The sequence below is a fragment of the Ambystoma mexicanum genome, chromosome 3p (assembly GCF_040938575.1).
Source record: "Ambystoma mexicanum isolate Mex_15411 chromosome 3p, UKY_AmexF1_1, whole genome shotgun sequence".
Taxonomy (NCBI): domain Eukaryota; kingdom Metazoa; phylum Chordata; class Amphibia; order Caudata; family Ambystomatidae; genus Ambystoma; species Ambystoma mexicanum.
This window is the reverse complement of record NC_090925.1, coordinates 168,414,410-168,435,949: the sequence shown is the minus strand read 5'-3', so window position 1 is coordinate 168,435,949 and position 21,540 is coordinate 168,414,410. Positions and strand designations below refer to the sequence as shown.

The following is a 21,540-nucleotide window of genomic DNA, read 5'->3' as shown; positions in this document are numbered from 1 at the left end:
CCATCCTATCAATTCCCACCTCTTCCTTTAAATATCTCAGCTAGTAGTTTAGGTTTCATCTTTCATTATACCCTTTCTTTTGAGGATTACATTCTATCTGTCACTCGCTTTTGTTGATTTCAAAATGATAACATCTGTAAGATTTGACGTCTGCTGCTAAATTACTATTGTTCTCTTATGTTGGTCTTCCTAAATATTCTATTCTCCCTTACAATCAGTTCTCGATTGTGGAGTTTGTAGACTTTTTAAATTAGGCTACTTAGATCATACAACTCCTTGTCTGGCACCTCTTTAGATTTCAGTTTCAATATCTATGTAATATTTTCAAAATTGTCCATGGTCTTGCCATATCATAATTATATGATTTCATTAAATTGTAGCAACCATCCCAGACAATTATGTTCCTCTACTCAATATTTGGTGTCCACATTTCGTCCTCCTTGTGCTCCTTCTGGGGTTCGTTCCCTACCATTATAAGCCCCAAAATGGTGGAATTATTGACCTTTAAATATTTCTTCTTGTACTACTCTGAGTTTAAGAAATGCCTTCCTAAACATATTTTGGTATTAGCCTTTGTAACAACTTATGTATGTTCTACTCTGATAATGTCTGCTTTATGATTTCAAAACGTGTATTTGTAACCACCTTTATTGTACTGTAATAGTTACTATGTTCAGCACATTGGAAAAGGCAAGAAAGAAAGAAAGAAAGAAAGAAAGAAAGAAAGAAAAAGAAAATGAAGTAATTGCTTTGGATCTCCACAGATATACACACACACACACAAGGCTGGGTTCACCGCAACCCTCCAAGCAGCATTCCGGCACCATTCAAAGTGTTTGTGGGCACCCTCTCCAGACTGGTCAGCCAAGATTCACTTTCCTGGGAATTCACTCCAGGGTGTGGTTTTGGAGATCTGGAGACCCACATCGAGTCAGAACTGGATGCCCCATACACAAAGGGTGCCTGGGCAGGATCTGAACGTATGCGCGCCGAATGGCCAACCCTCGTAGCCCGAATAGACAAAGAAAGACTGCTACACAACATTTGCGAGGTGTAGAATTTGTAAAGTGCAATGGTCGTCCAGTGGCCCCCCATATATGGGCACTTGGCAAGCAAAGTGGCACAGAGGTTACAGGAAGGTGTAGCCAAAAATAAAACTTGCAGCTGCCACAAACCTACTCCCCAACAGACTTCCTGGGTGAGGAAACTCACTCAGAGAAAAAAAAGGGTGCACAAGGAACACCACTGCCCCAGTCAGTAGCCATATGGCTTACTATGGGCAGCAGACCATAAACAAGTTACAGTTGTACAGGGATTTCTGTAGCATTTCATCTGACAGCAAAAAGGCACTCCAAAAAGGAAATAAAGCCTGCAAAAAGATTATTAGCGCTCTCAAAAAGAAAGTCAAAAGGACTTTCTGCCAAAACAAGCGTACCCCCCACCCCCATTAACATTATAATTCTTCATGGAAACAATTACACTATGTCTTGTAGAAACACGTATCTCAGATCTGTAGGCAGAAATGTTTTCCTGTAGTAAAATGCAGCAATTCATTCAATGTAATGTATGCTTACATTACATTTTGCAGTTCATAATTATCACGCATAAGTAAAATGCACACAATCATTACCATAAAGCTACACGTACCAGTAATGAATACAATTGTCACGCGTGCCCTCCCATGCCAAGATGGTGCCCATGAAAATGAGTTCACATGCAATGGGAAAATGAAAGGCACGTTGCGGTGCAGCGCAGTTTTATGGGGTGGAGCCCTCATTATGCTATCCCTTAACCGCACTAACAGTGTCACCTTTCAAAAATGCATTGCATGCAAATTCTCATAACACATCAGTGTACTAAGCAAACAAAAAAAACAATAGCGCCAATAACAAATAAAATGGAATGCAGCACAAAAGTGAAAAAAAGCTGCATGTACCCAAGAGCCTGAAAACTTAGAAGCAACGTTTGTCATCTCTTTATCCAACTTACACAGTTGCACTAGCTTCTAAACACGTCCCACTTCATAGCAATGCTTCCAGCACGGTGTGCTCCTTCTGCATCACAGAGCAGCTGAGGGACATCAGGGCGCCTGCTACAGGAGCTCTGTCAGAGAGCCGAAGCTCTGTCTCTAGCAAGACCTAAAAACCATCTCACTCAGTGTCGGGAGCAGTCTGGGATCTACTTTCAAATAACAAAAAAAAACGAGGCCCAAAAAAAAAAAGAATTTTTTTTTCGAATTTCAAAAATTACTTTTTGCACTTTTTTAATGGGGGGAGGGGGTGGGGGCGAACCCCTGCAACCCTCTCCCACCTCCCCCGCACACTTTTTTTATTCCCTATCCAACCCAATTATTTATTTGAAAAAAAGTGCTAACATCCTGCACAAATTCGGTGTTTTCGACCTCGTTGTTTTTGCATTCGTTGTTTTGATGCGATACATTCTGAAAATAATTTGATAATTTGATACCGTCACCTCCAACCCAAGTGTTAAAATTCTCACTGCGTCTTGGAAGCAGTCTGCTCATCACGTTCCATTGTCACCCAGAGAGTGAGTGTTGGACCCCCCCACAGAGTAATGGGAATAATCTAAACATTAAACAAGATCACACTACAGTGTTCGTAGCACAAGTACCTCACATTCCATGGTCAGCCACAAAATGAGTGATGAAGCCTTCACAAAATGCTGGCAGCGGTCTCTACATCCCCTGTCACTGACTGGCTTCAGGGAGCAGCCTGGCCATTATTATTTATTTATTTGCATTTTTAAAGCACTCACACAGCCCAGGGGCATCGAGGCACTGTTACGGGAATAGGTCTTAGTTGCATATTACCCAGAGGTTTCTAAGCACGGACCTGGGGATTGAACCTGTGTTGCCACGTGTCCTCTTGTTTCCAAGGCGAGCACACTGCCGCTGAGCTATCCTCCTGGGACAATTATAACGCGCAACACGCCCGTAGGCCTCAGTGTGCAAGCAGAGACAAACAGCAGTACATCATCAGGGGCACATAGTCCAGTCCAGTAAGATCAGAAGAGAAGAATTAGCATCTTAGTCACTAGAATTGAAGAACAAGGTTTTGATGACTTTCTTGAAGTTCTGAAGGGAATTGCACGGATGCCGGGCAGAAGAATTGCACAGGTGAGGTGCACAAACATTAAAGCGTGTCCCTCCAATATTATTTAGTTGAAAACGGGGAAGAGGAAGGCTATTTTTGCTGTTAGATCGTAAATGTTAGGCAGAAGCACATGCAGGACCCTTTGGGAACACTACATGCAATTAGGACTACAAGTGTAAGCACAATTTCACCTTTGGTACAAGCCTGTACTACACAGTAAAGTGGTAGCGATGGCTGAGCAGCCAGACTTATCTCAAGAGTTTAAGTGAGCAGTAGAACAAGTTACACAAAGGACCAACTAATACAGTGATTCAAACAAACACTTACTCAAGGTTTATTGGTAAAAGAATATACATTTTTTTACTCAGTCAGTTTGAAAACATTACACTAGCATAAGCAGCTCAATATCACACACTAATAAACAACAAATACACAACCAGTAAGTAAATGAACAAGTTTAGCTCTCCTGAAGTGGTAGCAAAATTGCACTTCATATACTTTTAAAAGGGGTAAAAAGGCAAGGATATAAGAATCGACAGCACAAATGCATTCATAGGCAGGGCAAAGGGTTTCAGTAAACTACAACCAGCAATTCATCTCATAGGCCTGGACCAAAGTCAATGGTTCAGAGTCTTTGTCTTGGATAGCACAGTTCTGGTAGTAAACGGTTAAGTCTTTGCCACAGAGTTTAAAAGAATTTAGCCAGGCGAAATGTTTGAAGAATGTTTAGGGAGGGACAAGCCTTCGAAGTTGAGGAAAGTTCCACGAACTTTCGCAATGGCCGGAACGAGTTCCGGACCGCGTTTGCACAGTACCTTTAAATTGAAGAAGAGCTGTAGCTGAGGCAGTTGATCTCCAGCATGGGGTCTGGCATGGATTCACATGCTCATGAATATTCCCCGTCGCCAGACTGGGAATCCTCGGTAAAGGAAAATCAGTTTCAGTTTCGTTTCTGAACTGTCTTTCTACTCGTAACCAATCACTGGTCTCTGGGTCATACTGCCCCAGCCAATGACTGCCCTTTACCTAAGCCCCTCCTCTGGCAGCCATCGCCAGATTTTTATTGCACGTTCAAGTGTTGGGAGTCCTCATGCTGTAGCTCTCGAGCTTTTACTGCATTTTGCTTTTTTTTCGAAGAGTTTACTCTTATATTTTCGGTCAATCGAACCTCAAGCTCCACCGACTTCACTTCCGATTAATGGGGACCCGTTTTTGGAATTTTCTACGCCCCTCAAGGGCATATTTTCGTCGTGTTTTCCACTTCTCAGAGGATTCCAGAAGATCTTTGAGGCCTACCCCGCGTGGACATGGCCCAGGACAAGGGAAGCATGACGCCTACTGGATCCAAGCTGTTCAGGAGCTACCCTGGCTGCGGGCTTCAGAACGTCTTTAAGGAGGACGAGCACTCTCGGTGCCTCTACTGCCTTCACAACAACAAATCGCACATGGAGAAGGACTGTGCATTTTGTAAGAACATGTCCGAACGGACAATGAAGGATCGTCGTATTCGACTCACCAACTGGCTGGAGGAGAAGAGCCCAGCAGCAGGTGAGAAGAAGAAGAAATCTGAGCGGTCTTCAAAGACCTTTGAGGGCGCTCCAGCGACGGGGGCCCAACAAAAGGCAAAGCACTGCAAATCCGCGGGCACCAGGAGCGCCAATCGGTCTGCCTCCTCGGCTGACAGGCAGGGCACACTATCACCAACGCCATCAACCACGAGTCAACGCTCTGGCTCGGTGAAGAGGAAGTCGGAGAACCCGGGTAAGCTTTGTGAGAAGGCCTCAGGCACGCGCAAGGTCGTGAAGGCCCTGATTCACCCGGCTAAGGCCTCGATTGAGGGAGTCGTGGCGGTCCTGGTGAAACCTACGGAGGCTTCCCCAGTGGAGGCAACTTCAGGGGCGAGAGTTTCCCTGCCACCCAGGAGGGAATTGCCTTTTCTGCCTATCGAGAAGACCCCCGTGAAACCCCAGCAGGGAAAAGCGGGGGGGCACGGTAGCCAAAACGGACACGGATACCACCTCTGAGGATGAGTTGGCGAGCGTCCAAAGGATCCTGGACAAGAAGTTCGAGGAATCCAAGGCCCACGGGAAGGATCCCGACGAGGCTGACGAGGAGAGCGATGGTGGGGCCGACGAGGAAGATAGGGCTGCGGAGGACCCCGCGCCCCGACCGTCGGTCCCATTACAGTCGGTACCCGTACCACAGGACAATTCAGGAGCGATCCTGATGGCTATACCGTCCATGTGTGCAGAGATAAGTACGAGAATGCCCTTACCCCCCACCGAGGACCCAGCAGAGCCTGGTCCGTCGGGGAGCGTGCCTAGCAAGTGGAGGCAAGTCCATCCTCCTCCCCCCATTCAGCCTTCACCCCATCACCTCCTCCGAGGGATGAGACGGGAACGGAGATGGCAACGACCGGGACGGACGACGACGGTGGTGACGACGGAACAGACCTCCTCCCCTCACCACCTCCTCGGGCCTCCCCACCTGACAAAATTGGATCCTTCCACGCCATGATCGCCAGGGCATCTGAGCTCTTCCAACTTTGCCCTGAAGAACAGAGGAAGGAAGGTTTCCTCTACCAATGGCAGGAGGCCAAGAGGAAGACTGTCCTCTCAATCCCGTTACTGGACGACATCTGGGACGAGGGGCTGGTGCTCCTGAAGAACCCGTCCATGGCTCCTGCCAGGAGGGACCGGTATGAGAAGAAATACCGGGTCCCGGACTCTGCCCCTACGTGTCTCAGGGCACAGCGGTCCCCGGATTGGGTGGTCTCCGCGGCGCGGCCAAGAAGAAGGCGATGGGGGCGACAGCGTCATCTTTAACATCCCCACTGGACGGCGAGGGAAAAAAGCTGGACGCCATGGGACGACGAGTTATCTCGTCGCCGGTGACGACGATTAAAGCGGCCAACGCCCTCGCGATCGTGGCACGCTACGACAGGGAGCTGTGGTTCAAGATCGCTCCCTTGCTGGACTTCCTCCCGGACAAGAGGGCTGAGGCCCTGGAAATCCTACAGGAAGGTGAAGTGGCATCGGACAACGCCATCACAGTGGCCACAGACATCGCTGACACTGACTTTCATCAGATGGGCAATGGAGTTTGCCTTTGCCGGCGTGGTTGGCTCAAGACCACCGACTTCCGCCAAGATGTGCAGACCAAAGTTCTGGACATGCCCTTCAATGGGAACAACCTGTTCGGCAAAACAGTGGATGACTCACTGCAGGCTATCAAGTCGGACACCGAGACGGCTCGGGCCTTGGGTGTTCTTCGACAATGACGGCCATCCTTTCGGAATTCCGGAGGCAAGCAGAGTGCCTCCAAAGGATTCAGTGGCGGTTTCTCGTCGTACCGCCAAGCGGCCCGCTCCTCGTCACAGGAAGCCTACAGAGGACACGGCAAGACAGGAGGAACTCATCGTCATCGCCAAGGAGGCCAAGGCGGTAAGGCCGTGATGAAATAGGATTGAACCGACTGTGGCGTCGGGCCCCCACCTGAGCACCCCGGTGGGAGGCCGGCTGGCAAAATTCATCAGCGTGTGGGAGTCCATCTCCACCGACCGTTGGGTGCTGGATGCCCTGGCCCACGGGCACACCCTGGAATTTCAAAAGAGGTGTCCCGTATTCCACCCGTGGCCAGGAAGGAAAACCACGTCCCCTAACTGCGGCTGGAGGTACGGGCGATGCTAAGAAAGGGAGCTATCGAACTTGTCCCAAAGAGGCTTCAGGGCTCCGGAGTGTACTCGCGATACTTTCTTGTCCGAAAGAAGACCGGCGGTTGGCAACCCATCCTAGACCTTCGTCGTCTAAACAAGTACATCAGGTCCCAGAAGTTCCGGATGGTCACCCTCCAGCACGTGCTGGGACAGCTGGAGGAAGGCGACTTCCTATCGTCACTGGTCTTGGAGGATGCTTACTTCCACATCCCCATTCTAAAAGGACATCGAAAATTCCTGCTCTTTGTGGTCCAAGGGCAACACTATCAGTTCAAAGCCCTTCCCTTCGGATTGAAGTCAGCGCCCAGAGTGTTCACCAAGTGTCTAGCACCAGTGGCGGCACGGCTGTGCCTACTGGGGATCCACGTCTACCCCTACCTGGACGATTGGCTCATCCGAGCAAAGTCAAGAGAACTTGTTGCGGACCACACAGCAAAGACCGTCCAACTGCTCACGGATCTGGGATTCTCGATCAACTTCGCGAAATCCCACTTGGTACTGTCATAAATCGCCCTGTTCCTGGGAGCCAGGCTCAACATAGTGGCGCAATGGGCGTTGCCGTCGGAGGAAAGGGCGAAGGCCATCGTGGGCAAGGTACAACGGCTGTTGACCATGGACGTGGCTAGGGTGAGGTTCATCAAGTCCCTACTCGGCATGATGTCCTCATGTATCTACCTCGTGCGCCTATGCAGGCTGCGGATGCAACCTCTACAGGAGTTCCTCGACACCCGTTGGATGCAAGCGGTGGGCAGCTTCGAAGACAGGATCTCACTCAACGAGACTTTCCACCAAGCGATCCGGTGGTGGGGCACCCGCGCACATCTTGCTGCAGGCATGGACTTCCAGACCCCGGCACATCAGGAAATGGTGATGACGGATGCCTCCCTGGAGAGGTGGGGAGCGCACACCGGAGATCTCCATGCAAGAGGCCTTTGGCTCCCAGAGGAGAGGTCACTACACATCAATGTCCTGGAGCTCCGAGCCGTGTTCTGGGCCCTCAGGTCATTCCTTCCGTCCCTCAAGGACAAGGTGGTAAGGGTCTTCACCGACAACACCACCACGATATTCTACACCCGCAAGCAGGGGGGCACCAGATCCCCAGCCCTATCCAAGGAAGCACAGGATCTGTGGCACTGGGCCATCGCCCAAGGGATGTTTCTGGTACCCTTCCATCTGGCAGGAATAAAGAACACCATCGCCGACTCACTCAGCAGAGACCTGTGCTCGTGCCATGAGTGGGAGCTGCGGTAGGATCAAGTGGATCTCCTATTCAGACGATGGGGCAATCCCCAGATCGACCTATTCGCGACGGCGATGAACACCAAGTGCCAGAGGTTCGCCAACAGGTTTCCCCAACCGGGGAGCATGGGCGATGCCTTCTCATTCCCCTGGGACAGCCTGTTCCTGTATGCGTTCCCGCCGTTGCTGCTGCGACTCATCAATCAACTCAGACAGTCCCGGTGCAGGATGATCCTCGTTGCACCGGCGTGGCTGAGGCAGATTTGGTTCCCGGATCTTCTGGACATGTCAGCGTCCCCCCCAGTCAAACTGCCGACAGACGCGAATCTTCTCGCCAGAGAAGGAGGCGCCATCCTCCACCACGACACGGGGTCTCTGAACCTGCAGGCCTGGCTCCTGCAGCGCTAAACTTTGGAGGATGCGATATCCCGGCGGACTGCAAGGAGGTGCTTGCAAAGGCCAGGGCATCCTCAACTCTTAAGTGCTATGGACACAAATAGAAGAGGTTCTCTTTCTGGTGCCGTGCACAGAAGATTAACCCTCTGTGGATTATGGCCCCTCAGGTGCTGCCGTACTTGCTATCGCTGGCCAAGGCGGGGCTGGCACATGCCTCCATCAAGATCCAGCTGGCGGCTATCTCCCGCTACACCAGAACTCCGGGGCGGTCATCCCTATGGTCCCATCGCCTGGTGAAGGAGTTCATGAAAGGACTGTTCTGATCGTTCCCGCCGGTGAAGGCACCGGGCCCGGCGTGGGAGCTCAACGTGGTGGCTCATGGGGCCACCATTCGAGCCTCTGCATTCAGCACCATTGAAGTTCCTGTCGTGGAAGACAGCGTTTCTTGTGGCCATCACCTCTGCACGACGATTGGGAGAGATCCAGGCCCTCTCCTGTAAACCTCCATACCTGACTTTCCACGAGACGAGGGTGGTGCTGAGGACGGACCCCTCCTTCATGCCCAAGGTGCCGTCGGACTTCCACCTCAACGAGCCCTTGTTGTTACTTATTTTCTTCCCGTCGTCTTCATCGCCGGCTGAGAGGACTTTGCACTCGCTGGATGTGGCTAGAGCGCTGAAGTTCTACGTGGACCGCACAAAGAGTTTTCGGAAGACATCACAGCTGTTTGTGAACTTTGGACCTGTGAATCAAGGGAATGCCCTCTCGAAGGCTTCCATTTCCAGATGGCTCTCCGGCTGCATCATGCACTGTGACCGGTTGGCAAACCGACCGTTGCCCGGCCGTCTGAGAGCCCATTCAACCAGAGCGATCGCTGCTACCACGGCGTTCCTGTCTGGTGTGCCCCTGCTCGACATCTGCAGGGCTGCTACGTGGAGGTGGACGCACACCTTCATGAGATTTTACTGAGCCGACTGGGATTCCAGGGAGGAGTCCAGAGTCGGCCAGGCAGTCCTGCGCAACCTGTTCGCTTGAAGGTGAGCCTGGTGAGGAGGTAAGAGATGCTTAATGTTGAGTTGTTGTAATACTTAATGTTGAGCCTTGCCAGCTCCCGTGGTTGTGCATGTGTGTACTGCTATGTATTCTTATATTCATGAGCATGTGAATCCATGCCAGACGCCATGTGGGAGAAGGAACAAGTTACTTACCTGTAACTGTTGTTCTCCAGCATGGATTCACATGCGAACCCTCCCGCCTACCCCTCTGCGGCTCTTCTCTTGGTCCTACTGCCATTTTACGTGCTACCAAATCTGAAGATGGCTGCCAGAGGAGGGGCTTAGGTAGAGGGCAGTCATTGGCTGGGGCAGTATGACCCAGCGACCAGTGATTGGTTACTAGTAGAAAGACAGTTCAGGAACGAAACTGAAACTGATTTTTTCTTTACCAAGGATTCCCAGCCTGACGACGGGGAATATTCATGAGCATGTGAATCCATGCCAGACCCATGCTGGAGAACAACAGTTACAGGTAAGTAACTTGTTCCTTCCTGGCAGTTCGAGCAGATCTCGCTGTTCCTGAGCTTCAGTCGTGGGGACAAGAAAGAGGACGTCGGAAGGTTCCTGCACTGGCCAGGGATGAGGCCAAAAGCTTAGCAAGACATTGGTTTAAGGTGTGAGTGCCTTAAAGTCCACAAGCTGGTTTCCTTCCCTCTGGCTATCCGGTTTTCAACAGCACTCTGATAAAAGTTTTACCAGATGGGGATGGTGTCCAAGTGGCTTACGAGTTGGTTGTTTCCACCAAACTCAAGGGAAGAAGTTAACCTTGAAGGGCTTCTCTGTCGATTGGAGTTTCAGGCAATTCGGACCTGCAGCAGGGCTTCACCGGTCGTCCAGGAGTTGCAGCAGTCCTCTTCCTTCAGCTCGTCTTTGTTTTTTTTGTTCCAGGGGTTGACTCTGCTTTCCAAGTCCCAGAGACCTGCTTTTAAACAGTTTTCCCCCATTCATTCCAGCCTGGCTGTCACTCACACAGCAGGGTGGCTGTCCTTCCCTGACAGCCAGCCGGCCAATTACGCCAGAGTGCATTCAGGTCTCCTAGGAGACTAAGCACAGGGAGTTTCGGGCACCTCCCTCACATCCTGTCCACCCCAGACACTCAGGTGCCAGAGAAGGGCTTCAGCAAAGGCCAACAAACAAAGGGACCAATCCTGGTTTGGTGCGCAGAGACAAAAACAAGAAGGACTTTTCCTAAAAGAAATGGCGAAAAAAGATGATCGGAGTCTGTTTTTACAGATAGGTCTTGGGCGCCATATTGAAAAACATGGCTGACCCGATTTTTAGCTACCGTTGTTAGCGGTCGGGAAAAATCACGGTAGTTGATCTAAAACACTGCCACCAGCTATTTAAAGTAGGAAAGGGTAACATTTGACTGTTACATGAGTGTTTTGACTAAGGGGAAGCTAGGCAACCCCTCCAGCACTCTATAGGAGGATAGCGTGTGCTGGGTCAGTGAATTTACAAAGACTAGTAAAGCCAATTTAACTTTACATGCTCTGGGAGATGGTAGTCAGTCCCAGAGAAAGTATTTAAACCTTGGGGAGTCCGAAATACACCTCTGTGTCACTGCACTGAAGGTGCTGTGTGACACACAGAAAAAGATGATGCCTATGGAGTTGTTTTAAAACTCCATAACCAAAGAACACAAAAACACATTGAAATTGAAAAGTTCAAAACCCCAAAATATAGCAAAAGAACTGGAGGGCTCAAAGGTAGAGGGAATTTAGCACTTGTGTGAGAATTCTCCCTAATAGTAAACATAGTAAGATACTTCACATTATCACCCAGCGACTGAGTAGTGTCCATCTGTCCATGACCTGACACTGTCGCACCGAGAGGTATCTTGGGTTACCTGTCAGTATCATAGCAGTACTCCATGCTGTGTCATAGCATCGGGGCCTTTGTATCCCAGTCTGCAGTGACGTCTCTATGAGAGGGAAGAAGAGGTCTGGTCCCCAGGCCACCACCCTGGGAGAGGCCTACACCTCTGACTGATGAAAAGAAGTCAGTGCACATTTTTGATAAACCATAAATAACACATGCTGTGATATTGTCCAGTGTTCTACTTGCTGAGGTTAATGTCCCCTCGGCTGTGCTGCTCCCTGTGCTGCATTCTTTCTTCACTGCAGTTGAACTCGGACAGCCAGCCCAGCTCTTTAAGACGAGGCAACAATACTTAGAGATGGATGGTGATGCAAAATATGCTCAAACATCAATAATACGACGGACTCAGAAAGTTGGCAAAGTTCAACTGTTTTAATATAAATTATCTTAAACAGGGAGCACAACGGACATCATCCGACGGCGCACAGCATTCTCTCAGAGCATTTCATGAAAAAACAGACATATATTTTAAAAACTCTTCATCATGGACGTAAACCTACGTGGCAAACTACAAAAACCTATTTGGAAGAGTGATAGGCTTGCAAGGAACCTCTAGGTATATGTTGCATACTGTTTAGGAAAAGTGATTGGGTAACTAATATCAGATGGGCAACTAAGCCCATTCCAAGTACAAGTTACTATGAACATCATCAAATACACAACGTCCCACTGGTTATACAAACTATAGGGCTCACTATTACGTGTCACTGTATGATTGGGTGGCACCCTTGTACGCTCCTGTAATATTCCACCTGCATAAGCAGCACGCAGGCTGGCACCCAGATGTTTTGGCAGGATGGTCATAACCATAGCTTCCCACCAATGAGTTCACTATCCATCAACACCCTGCAGTCTGCCAGTCAATTAGTTCTTTGAAGTTTGACCTTGAGTTTGGTCTCTGTGTCCAAGAATATGAGAGAGTGGAAACATCCCTTGCCTCCCAGTTTCACTCCTTCTCAGCCCATGTCTATTTTCATCCATCCATGTGACTGCAGACCAGGTTTCAGAGCATTTTGCCGTATTTAAACTCTATTCAATGAAAGACGTCTGATGTCTTCAGTGTTTCTCCACCTCACCTCATCGAGAGTTTGTCCCTCTCACACGTTAATTGTATCTACTGTAAGAACACTTCAGCCTTGACTTTCGATGCCGGGCCAATCAAGCCCTTCCTTGATTCACTTGCACGGTGGAGCTTCCGAATTTCTAACTGCGACACACTGCAGAAGCCTCTTCTACTCACAGTGTCCAGCTCTGCTAGGATGCATAATGGAATATCTGTAGTCCATTTCTTCCTATACATATACGTTGGCGCATCACCACAATCTATTCACGATATAGCCAGCCTTAAAGAATACTTATCTACTTGCGTTGCTGCAACTGTACAATTGTAAAGTGACTTAATATCTTCATCAGTTTCTGTAGCATGAACATCATCTCGAACCCGAAATGTTATTTATCTTTAACACCTCCTCCTTCATTTCTATAGAATGCTTATATCTTCTATCTCTGCTTACAAGTGTGTCAGCTCTGCTCTGTGTGACATTACCAATCTGCACTTCTGCTCATCTTCCTCAAGATGTCATTCAAATGGCCATCATATTGTCATGTATGCATATATGGTTTTCTCAGAGGGAACCTTGGTTCCATGATCCTCTTCGATATTGGTGTTTTTACTGGTACTGCACATGTCTCACACTCTGGTTCCCAACACATAGGCAACATGGAGGCGAAGCTTTGGGTAGGGGTACTTGGCTCCACTTTTAAACAGTGCATACAGTTTTTGTGTTAACTATAGTGCACTTCTGTTGTGTTTTCAGCTATCTTTGGGGAATACGTTGATCATGTCAATGAATAAAGTTGAAATACATATTCAGCTCAGTGAGTGAAAGACTTGCTACAGAGATCTGTGTCCATATGCCAGATCCAGACTCAGCATTTCCTCTCTGTGAAGCTGACAGTAACACCTACTTTGCTACCAAATAGCATGCCTGCAAAATAAAGCACTAGCTATTAAAAAATGTGATGTGTATACTTTCCAAGTCAGGTGTACAAAACAGGGTATTATTGTAGGCCATGAAAGTCAAACATTCACAAATAAGAACTGGGAAACAACATACATCAACACGTACTTACATTGTAGACTGGGCTCAAATCTCAGCTTCACCATTTAACCAGTCTCTGACCTTGCACAACAATTTCAATTGCCTGTGCATAAATATTTTAAAATTGTCAGCCCCTGAGAGGGATTTAGTTCTCCTAGTACACTCTTTAAAAAGGCCTAACTCGTGGTTTAAGCGGGTATAGTGTTGCTTTATGTATAGTAATTGTGACTGTTGATAAATTGCACTCCACAAAGTCATGTATTCTTTGCTCACCCATGGAACACCACTTGAAAGCCATAGCTCTCTTCTCATCCCAGTCTGTTTGCATGGGTCTAATTTTAGGGGTCGGGGGGGGGCAAGAGTGTGAGCCCCTGCCACTTTTGTGGCATACCATTTTGTCCCACACATTTGGCAGGGCCCCCTTTCATTTAGATGTCATGTCCCCCCTCCAACATTTTCAGCGAGGTTACTCAACTGTATGCTCGGGTATCTGCACCCTCCTGGTAACTGCTAATCTGTACTGTCAATCTATGGTGTGCTGTGCGGACATCCCTGGTTGCCCCCAATGTATCCCCTGTATCCATGAGTGGGCACGTGTACTCTGCACTGTGAGGCTGCTGATCTGACTCCTGTGTCTATGCTGGGGAATGGGCAGCTATGTATGTGTGTCCTCACAGCTGTACCACAGCCAGAATACCTTCCATGTGCCCCGTGCCTTCGCTAGAACACAAGTGCCCTTGTCGCCCTTGAAGTGCCACCTGCCTTTATCTGAATCCAGCAATGATGAAAGGGGCAATGGGACTGGCAGAGACTATCCAGGCTTATTCCCATCGCTTCATGAGAATCATGTCAAGCTATGAAAAGGTGGGCAGAGATTATTGGAACCCTCTATTTCTTTGGTTTCTTAGGGTGGGGCTCCACATGTGTGCATGCAGAGGGGCCCACAATCCCTTAGAAATGACCCCTGCCAGTAAGACCAGTCTCTGTGTATTGCCTCTCAAGCCATTCTCTGCTTCCCCAACAGGAAATGGGAATAAAGATGATCACTGACCTAAACATCCGGCAGCCGGTGAAATGTCGCGAGCACCCCATGTATATGCACCGTCTTCACCTTGCACCAGGAGTGGGAATCAGAGGTGCCGGATTTGCGGGGCCTGAGATACACCCTCTGATGGGTGAGTATTTGTTTCATACTTCAGTCTCTTGGGCACTGCTCTCATTCTCCTGCTATATATCTCCATCTACTTACCCCACCCAGACACTGTTATCCCTCTAGTCTGATGGCAGTGTATGGGAATATGGTCTTCTCCAGTCCTAATCGGAGAGTGGAATCTTGGTATGGTATGGTATGGTATTGTTTATTTATAAAGCGCCTATACACAGGCAGTGTTTCACACCGCTCGAGGAGGGTGGGAACATGGGGAAAATACAACAGTCGCTCAGAGCCCTTGAAATTCGGAGACGATAATAGTCTGCACAGGCAGAGTAAGTGCGAAAAATAGATTTAACAATTTGAGATGCAGCAAATAGGCCTGACGGCGATTCTGCAGTTTTACCAGTGCGATTAAGGGGTGAAAACAAGGGAGAACAGACAGACGATCTTCAGGCGCAGTGCATACGGATCGTGCAAGTGCACAGACGGTCACAGGGAGGGTGAGGATCAAGTGCACCAAGGCGGTGGAGACTGGGTTAAATATTTTATCACGCAAAGGGCAAATATTGCAATTCTTCTCTAAATAGGACAAGGGAGTTCAAATTATTTCAACCCTTACCTCTCTCTTGAAGCATCAGTGTTTTTCTGGGGGAGGATCTTTGCCTTATAGCCCCCACCAACCTTGGCTTCTCAACCCAGGCATGACATTTTAGAATCATGAAGAGATTGTGGCCTGCATCCTTTCTAATCCTTAGGCTCCTGCTGGCTAGCAGTGCAGAGTGTTCCATGAGCTTTAGTGAAACCTTTCTCAAGGGGGCCTACACATGCATGCCTTGCAATCTGGATTGTAATCCGATCTATAGCAGTCTAGAAGGATAATTCACAGAATCCTGCTTGAAGCAGCATCCAAAGGACACATGGTGCATATCCTGCGGCCAGCAGGAACTGCACGCAGGTCTCCTTCTGCACCAAGCGAGCCGGTGTGAAGTAGAACGGCAGGGCCTAGGGGCCCAGGAGACACCAAACCTTTAGGGGGCACAAGGCGTGGCATGGGTAGGTCTGGGCAACAATTCTTCAGGCAGTACCACTTTATTTGCCTGAATGTTTTTTGAGGGGTTTGGAGGCGAATACATTTTGTCCCTCGGAAATGTTTGAAATTTCACCTACGGCAACAAAAAAACATAAGGCTACACTTTTGCACCAAGTGCTGGTTTTTAAAGCATGATATGATATGATATGATATGGCATTTATCACACAAGTGTTTCAAAAGCATGAGCCAGGGCTCAAGGTGAGAGCAGAGAGTGGTGTATATTAAATGCTGAGAAGGGTTTCATGCTTGAATCACAATCAAATGACTATTTCCTATATACAATTCTGCTGTCATTCTTATGATCTCCAAATTCTCTGATTTTTATGCAAATCACCAGGAGACCACATTGATGCTATTTGTAACCATCTCTTTACAATAGGTGATTTATTTACTGAATGAGGGTGATTTACTCACTGATTGAATTGTTTAAATACTGAGAGAGTGATAATACATGCTGACTGGATGCAAACAATAGTATCTGAGACCCTGCTGAGTGGCCCAAAGTACATGTCTGCAGGGTCTCAAGGAGTATTGTCCGGTCAGTTGGGTTCCATTTAAGCCACACACATCACAATTATGGGCACAGCCAACATTCAGTACAGACCCCCTGTTAAAGCCCTCCCTCAGTTTTGCATCACACTTAAACCATTGTCACGAGCACAATGCCAGAGGAGCGTAGATGGTTCTGCAAATCTGCCATTCTGTACACAGGATTCAGCAATTTCGCCCGCCCCCAATTCATAGGGACGGTACAGCTGAAAAAGAACGAATTCATCCTAAAATAAAATGCCACATGGCTGTGTTTTGCATGCCTAAGGGCCCACTACACTGTATATTTATAATTTATTTTTTAAATACCCGTTTTCCAAATACAGTTACACACCGGATAAGTTATAGTTAGCTCACTATTTTCACTAAAACAGTAACAGAAAAGGGTATTTGCTGCATTCTTCTTTGACTTTTCTCTGTCCGGTCCTCAGGTTTCAAAGTACTTATGCACATTTGTTTAAAAAAATACATGTGCTTTGTTCATGCCTAGCAAATTGCATGCAGGGGACCACCATCATTGGCCCTTGTGTGCTGCTGAGTCCCCTTGTATGCAGTGTTAAGCATTTACAAGGCTGAGTGCAAAACTGGAGAGTAAATTCAGACAAAAAATAGCCTTTATTCTCCGTTTTGCAAAAGAATTAAAACGGCCAGCAAATTGCGCTTCACAGGCATCGTTTTCTGAATGGATTCCTATTGAATCAGTCTGCTCTTTAGCACGAATGGATTCCTATTGAATCCGTCTGCTCTTTAGCACGAATGGAATCTTTTTGAATACGTCTGCTCTTTAGCATGTGCTAAATCAAGATGGATTTCACAGGAATCATTTTGTTTTACACCTGCAAGAAAATCCCATGCAGGCTTTAAACAATGTGCTCTTACAAGACGGACGCGGCAAGCAGGGTGAAGATGTGAACTCCACTCCCTGGCCCTGCTTCACCTTGTGTGCATGGGCTTCTGTGGGCAATCATCAACGGTGCAAAGCATTATGCCTTGCACGCAATCAATAGCGGTGCGAAAGCATTACGCCTTGCACGCGATCAATAGCGGTGCAAAAGTATTACACCTTGCACGCGATCCACTCCACACCGACACTCAACCATCCTACCTCTTCCACACCGTGCACCGTCGCATCCAGGAATGGTCACTTCCCAGGTAAGTAGCTTGTTTGAGAAGGGGGCTTCCATAGCCTGGATGGCGTGGGGCTTCTGTTGTGGGGAATGGGAGGTAGGAACCAGGTATGGGGTTTCTGCTCTTACTGTTGGGGGCAGGATGCCAGGTATAGGGCCTGTGCTCTGGATGGTGAAGGTATGGGGCTTGTGCTGTGGGTGGTGAAGGGAGAGGATGCTAGGTACGGGGCCTGTGCCAGGTACGGGGCCTGTGCTCTGGATGGTGAAGGGAGAGGATACCAGGTATGGGGCCTGTGTCTGGATGGTGAAGGGAGAGGATGCCAAGTATGGGACCTGTGCTCTGGATGGGGAAGGGAGAGGATACCAGGTGAAGGGAGAGGATGCCGGGTACGGGGCCTGTGCTCTGGATGGGGAAGGGAGAGAATGCCAGGTACGGGGCCTGTGCTCTGGTTGGTGAAGGGAGAGGATGCCAGGTATAGGGCCTGCCAGGTATGGGGCCTGTGTTCTGGGTGGTGAGATCAGGATGCCAGGTAGGGGGCCTGTGCTCTGGGTGGTGAGTGAGAGGATGCCAGATATGGAGCCTGTGCTCTGGATGGGGAAGGGAGAGGATGCTAGGTATGGGGCTTGTGCTCTGGATGGTGAAGGGAGAGGATGCCAGGTAGGAGGCCTGTGCTCTTGATGGTGAAGGTAGAGGATGCCAGGTATGAGGCCTGTGCTCTGGATGGTGAAGGGAGAGGATGCCAGATATGGAGCCTGTGCTCTGGATGGGGAAGGGAGAGGATGCTAGGTATGGGGCTTGTGCTCTGGATGGTGAAGGGAGAGGATGCCAGGTAGGAGGCCTGTGCTCTTGATGGTGAAGGTAGAGGATGCCAGGTATGAGGCCTGTGCTCTGGATGGGGAAGGGAGAGGATGCCAGGTAGGAGGCCTGTGCTCTTGATGGTGAAGGTAGAGGATGCCAGGTATGAGGCCTGTGCTCTGGATGGTGAAGGGAGAGGATGCCAGGTATAGGGTTGTGTTCTGGATGGTGAAGGGAGAGGATGCCAGGTATAGGGCCTGTGCTCTGGATGGTGAAGGGAGAGGATGCCAGGTAGGGGGCCTGTGCTCTTGATGGTGAAGGTAGAGGATGCCAGGTATGGGGCTTGTGTTCTGGGTGGTGAGATCAGGATGCCAGGTATGGGGCTTGTGCTCTGGATGGGGAAGGGAGAGGATGCCAGGTACGGGGCCTGTGCTCTGGATGGTGAAGGGAGAGGATGCCAGGTAGGGGGCCTGTGCTCTGGATGGTGAATGGCGAGAATGCCAGGTATGGGGCTTGTGTTCTGGGTGGTGAGATCAGGATGCCAGGTATGGGGCCTGTGCTCTGGATGGGGAAGGGAGAGGATGCCAGGTAGGGGGCCCATGCTCTTGATGGTGAAGGTAGAGGATTCCAGGTATGGGGATTGTGTTCTGGATGGTGAAGGGAGAGGATGCCAGGTATGGGGCTTGTATTCTGGATGGGGAAGGGAGAGGATGCCAGGTACAGGACCTGTGCTCTGGATGGGGAAGGGAGAGGATGCCAGGTACAGGACCTGTGCTCTGGATGGGGAAGGGAGAGGATGCCAGGTATGGGGCTTGTGTTCTGGATGGTGAAGGGAGAGGATGCCAGGTATAGGGCATGTGTTCTGGATGGTGAAGGGAGAGGATGCCAGATATGGGGCCTGTGCTCTGGATGGGGAAGGGAGAGGATTGCAGGTATGGTGCTTGTGTTCTGGGCGGTGAAATCAGGATGCCTGGTATGGAGCTAAATCTGGATGCTGTGGGGCGAGGATGCCAGGTACGGCGCCTGTGCTCTGGATGGTGAAGGGAGAGGGTGCCAGGTACGGGGCCTGTGCTCCGGATGGTGAAGTGAGAGGATTCCAGGTATGGGGCCTGTGCTCTTGATGGTGAAGGTAGAGGATGCCAGGTACGGGGCCTGTGCTCTGGATGGGGAAGGGAGAGGATGCCAGGTATGGGGCTTGTGCTCTGGATGGTGAAGGGAGAGGATGTCAGGTATGGGGCTTGTGTTCTGGGTGGTGAGATCAGGATGCCAGGTAGGGGGCCTGTGCTCTGGGTGGTGAGTGAGAGGATGCCAGATATGGAGCCTGTGCTCTGGATGGGGAAGGGAGAGGATGCCAGGTACAGGACCTGTGCTCTGGATGGGGAAGGGAGAGGATGCCAGGTACAGGACCTGTGCTCTGGATGGGGAAGGGAGAGGATGCCAGGTACGAGGCCTGGGCTCTGGATGGGGAAGGGAGAGGATGCCAGGTACAGGACCTGTGCTCTGGATGGGGAAGGGAGAGGATGCCAGGTACAGGACCTGTGCTCTGGATGTGGAAGGGAGAGGATGCCAGGTACGAGGCCTGTGTTCTGGATGGGGAAGGGCGAGGATGCCAGGTACAGGACGGTAGTCAGTCAAAATCTCGAATGCAAAATATCGAATACAAAAAGACCGAAAAAAAAAATATCGAAAAAAAAAATATCGAATTTTTTATTTATTTATTTATATATGTTTTTGGGGTCAGGTAAGTAAAAAAAAGGGGTAAAATAAAAAAAAAATGAAAAAAAAGGGGGGTTGGGGGGGAACCCCCCCATTTAAAAAAAAAACACATTGAAAAAAAAATTCGATATTTTATTTTTCGGCCTTTTGTATTCGAGATTTTGGTTTTCGAGATTTTTGCATTCGATATTATCACTATGAACCGTACAGGACCTGTGCTCTGGATGGGGAAGGGAGAGGATGCCAGGTAGGGGGCCTGTGCTCTTGATGGTGAACGTAGAGGATTGTAGGTATGGGGCTTGTGTTCTGGGTGGTGAAATCAGGATGCCTGGTATGGAGCTAAATCTGGTTGCTGTGAGGCGAAGATGCCAGGTACGGCACCTGTGCTCTGGATGGTGAAGGGAGAGGATGCCAGGTACAGGGCCTGTGCTCTGGATGGTGAAGGGAGGGGATGCCAGGTACGGGGCCTTTGCTCTGGATGGTGAAGTGAGAGGATGCCAGGTATAGTGCCTGTGCTCTTGATAGTGAAGGTAGAGGATGCCGATATGGGGCCTGTGCTCTGGATGGGGAAGGGAGAGGATGCCAGGTATGGGGCCTGTGCTCTGGATGGGGAAGGGAGAGGATGCCAGGTATAGGGCCTGTGCTCTTGATGGTGAAGGTAGAGGATGCCGATATGGGGCCTGTGCTCTGGATGGGGAAGGGAGAGGATGCCAGGTATGAGGCCTGTGCTCTGGATGGGGAAGCGAGAGGATGCCAGGTACGGGGCCTGTGCTCTGGACGGGGAAGGGAGAGGATGCCAGGTACAGGGCCTGTGCTCTGGATGGGGAAGGGAGAGGATGCCAGGTACGAGGCCTGTGCTCTGGATGGTGAAGGAGAGGATGCCAGATATGGGGCTTGTGTTCTGGGTGCTGAGATCAGGATGCCTGGTATGGAGTTTAATCTGGTTGCTGTAGGGAGAGGATGCCAGGTATGTGGCTGTGCTTTAGGTGGTAGAGGGACTGGATGCCATGTATGGCGTTTATCATCTTGGTGGTGGGGGGCAGGATGTCAAGTATAGGGCTTGCGCTCTGGGTCATGATGGTGTTGGGGCATTTGAGTTTGGACTTGTGGAGCTCTACCTTACACATGGTGAGTCTACCAACAAGTATACCATGTCATTATTGGGGCATTTGAAATTGTACTTGGCATATTATTGTGGCCCCTGCAAGGCTATCCATTTCATATGGTGGCTGACCAGGCATAGGCTGGTATTATTGGTGGATTTTAGGCTACATTTACATCAGAACATGGCAGGCTTGATCACAGATGTCATATCACTGTTGGAACCGGCCTTATGTTGACTGTGATGAAGTGAGGTTCTTTGAAACTGGCAAGCCTCTGCTTAGCTGGTAGGCTGGCACAATGCGATGAACAATGCCTTGTGAACCATGGTGTATATAAACATTACCCAAGGCAGGTTGGCACCTTCATTAGCAACTCCCTGTAATTGAGCAACATTGGTCACCCCGAATTGACAGCACCATTTGAGCAACAATAAGGTATTATTATTTATTTATTTGTATATGGCTTTAAAAAAACCTTTACAAATTAAACAACCAAAATTTGAA

General features: G+C 49.3%; 1 protein-coding gene across 3 annotated transcripts in view; it reads left to right on the top strand.

Moving 5' to 3' along the window:
• Positions 1–21,540, top strand: part of LOC138580212 (alpha-2-macroglobulin-like protein 1) — a 328,254-nt gene that overhangs the window by 135,426 nt on the left and 171,288 nt on the right. For all 3 annotated transcript variants that reach the window (XM_069650567.1, XM_069650566.1, XM_069650565.1), the window contains exon 17: positions 14,526–14,676. In XM_069650567.1, coding sequence (XP_069506668.1) covers positions 14,526–14,676 — 151 coding nt within the window. The remainder of the gene's footprint in view (positions 1–14,525; positions 14,677–21,540) is intronic.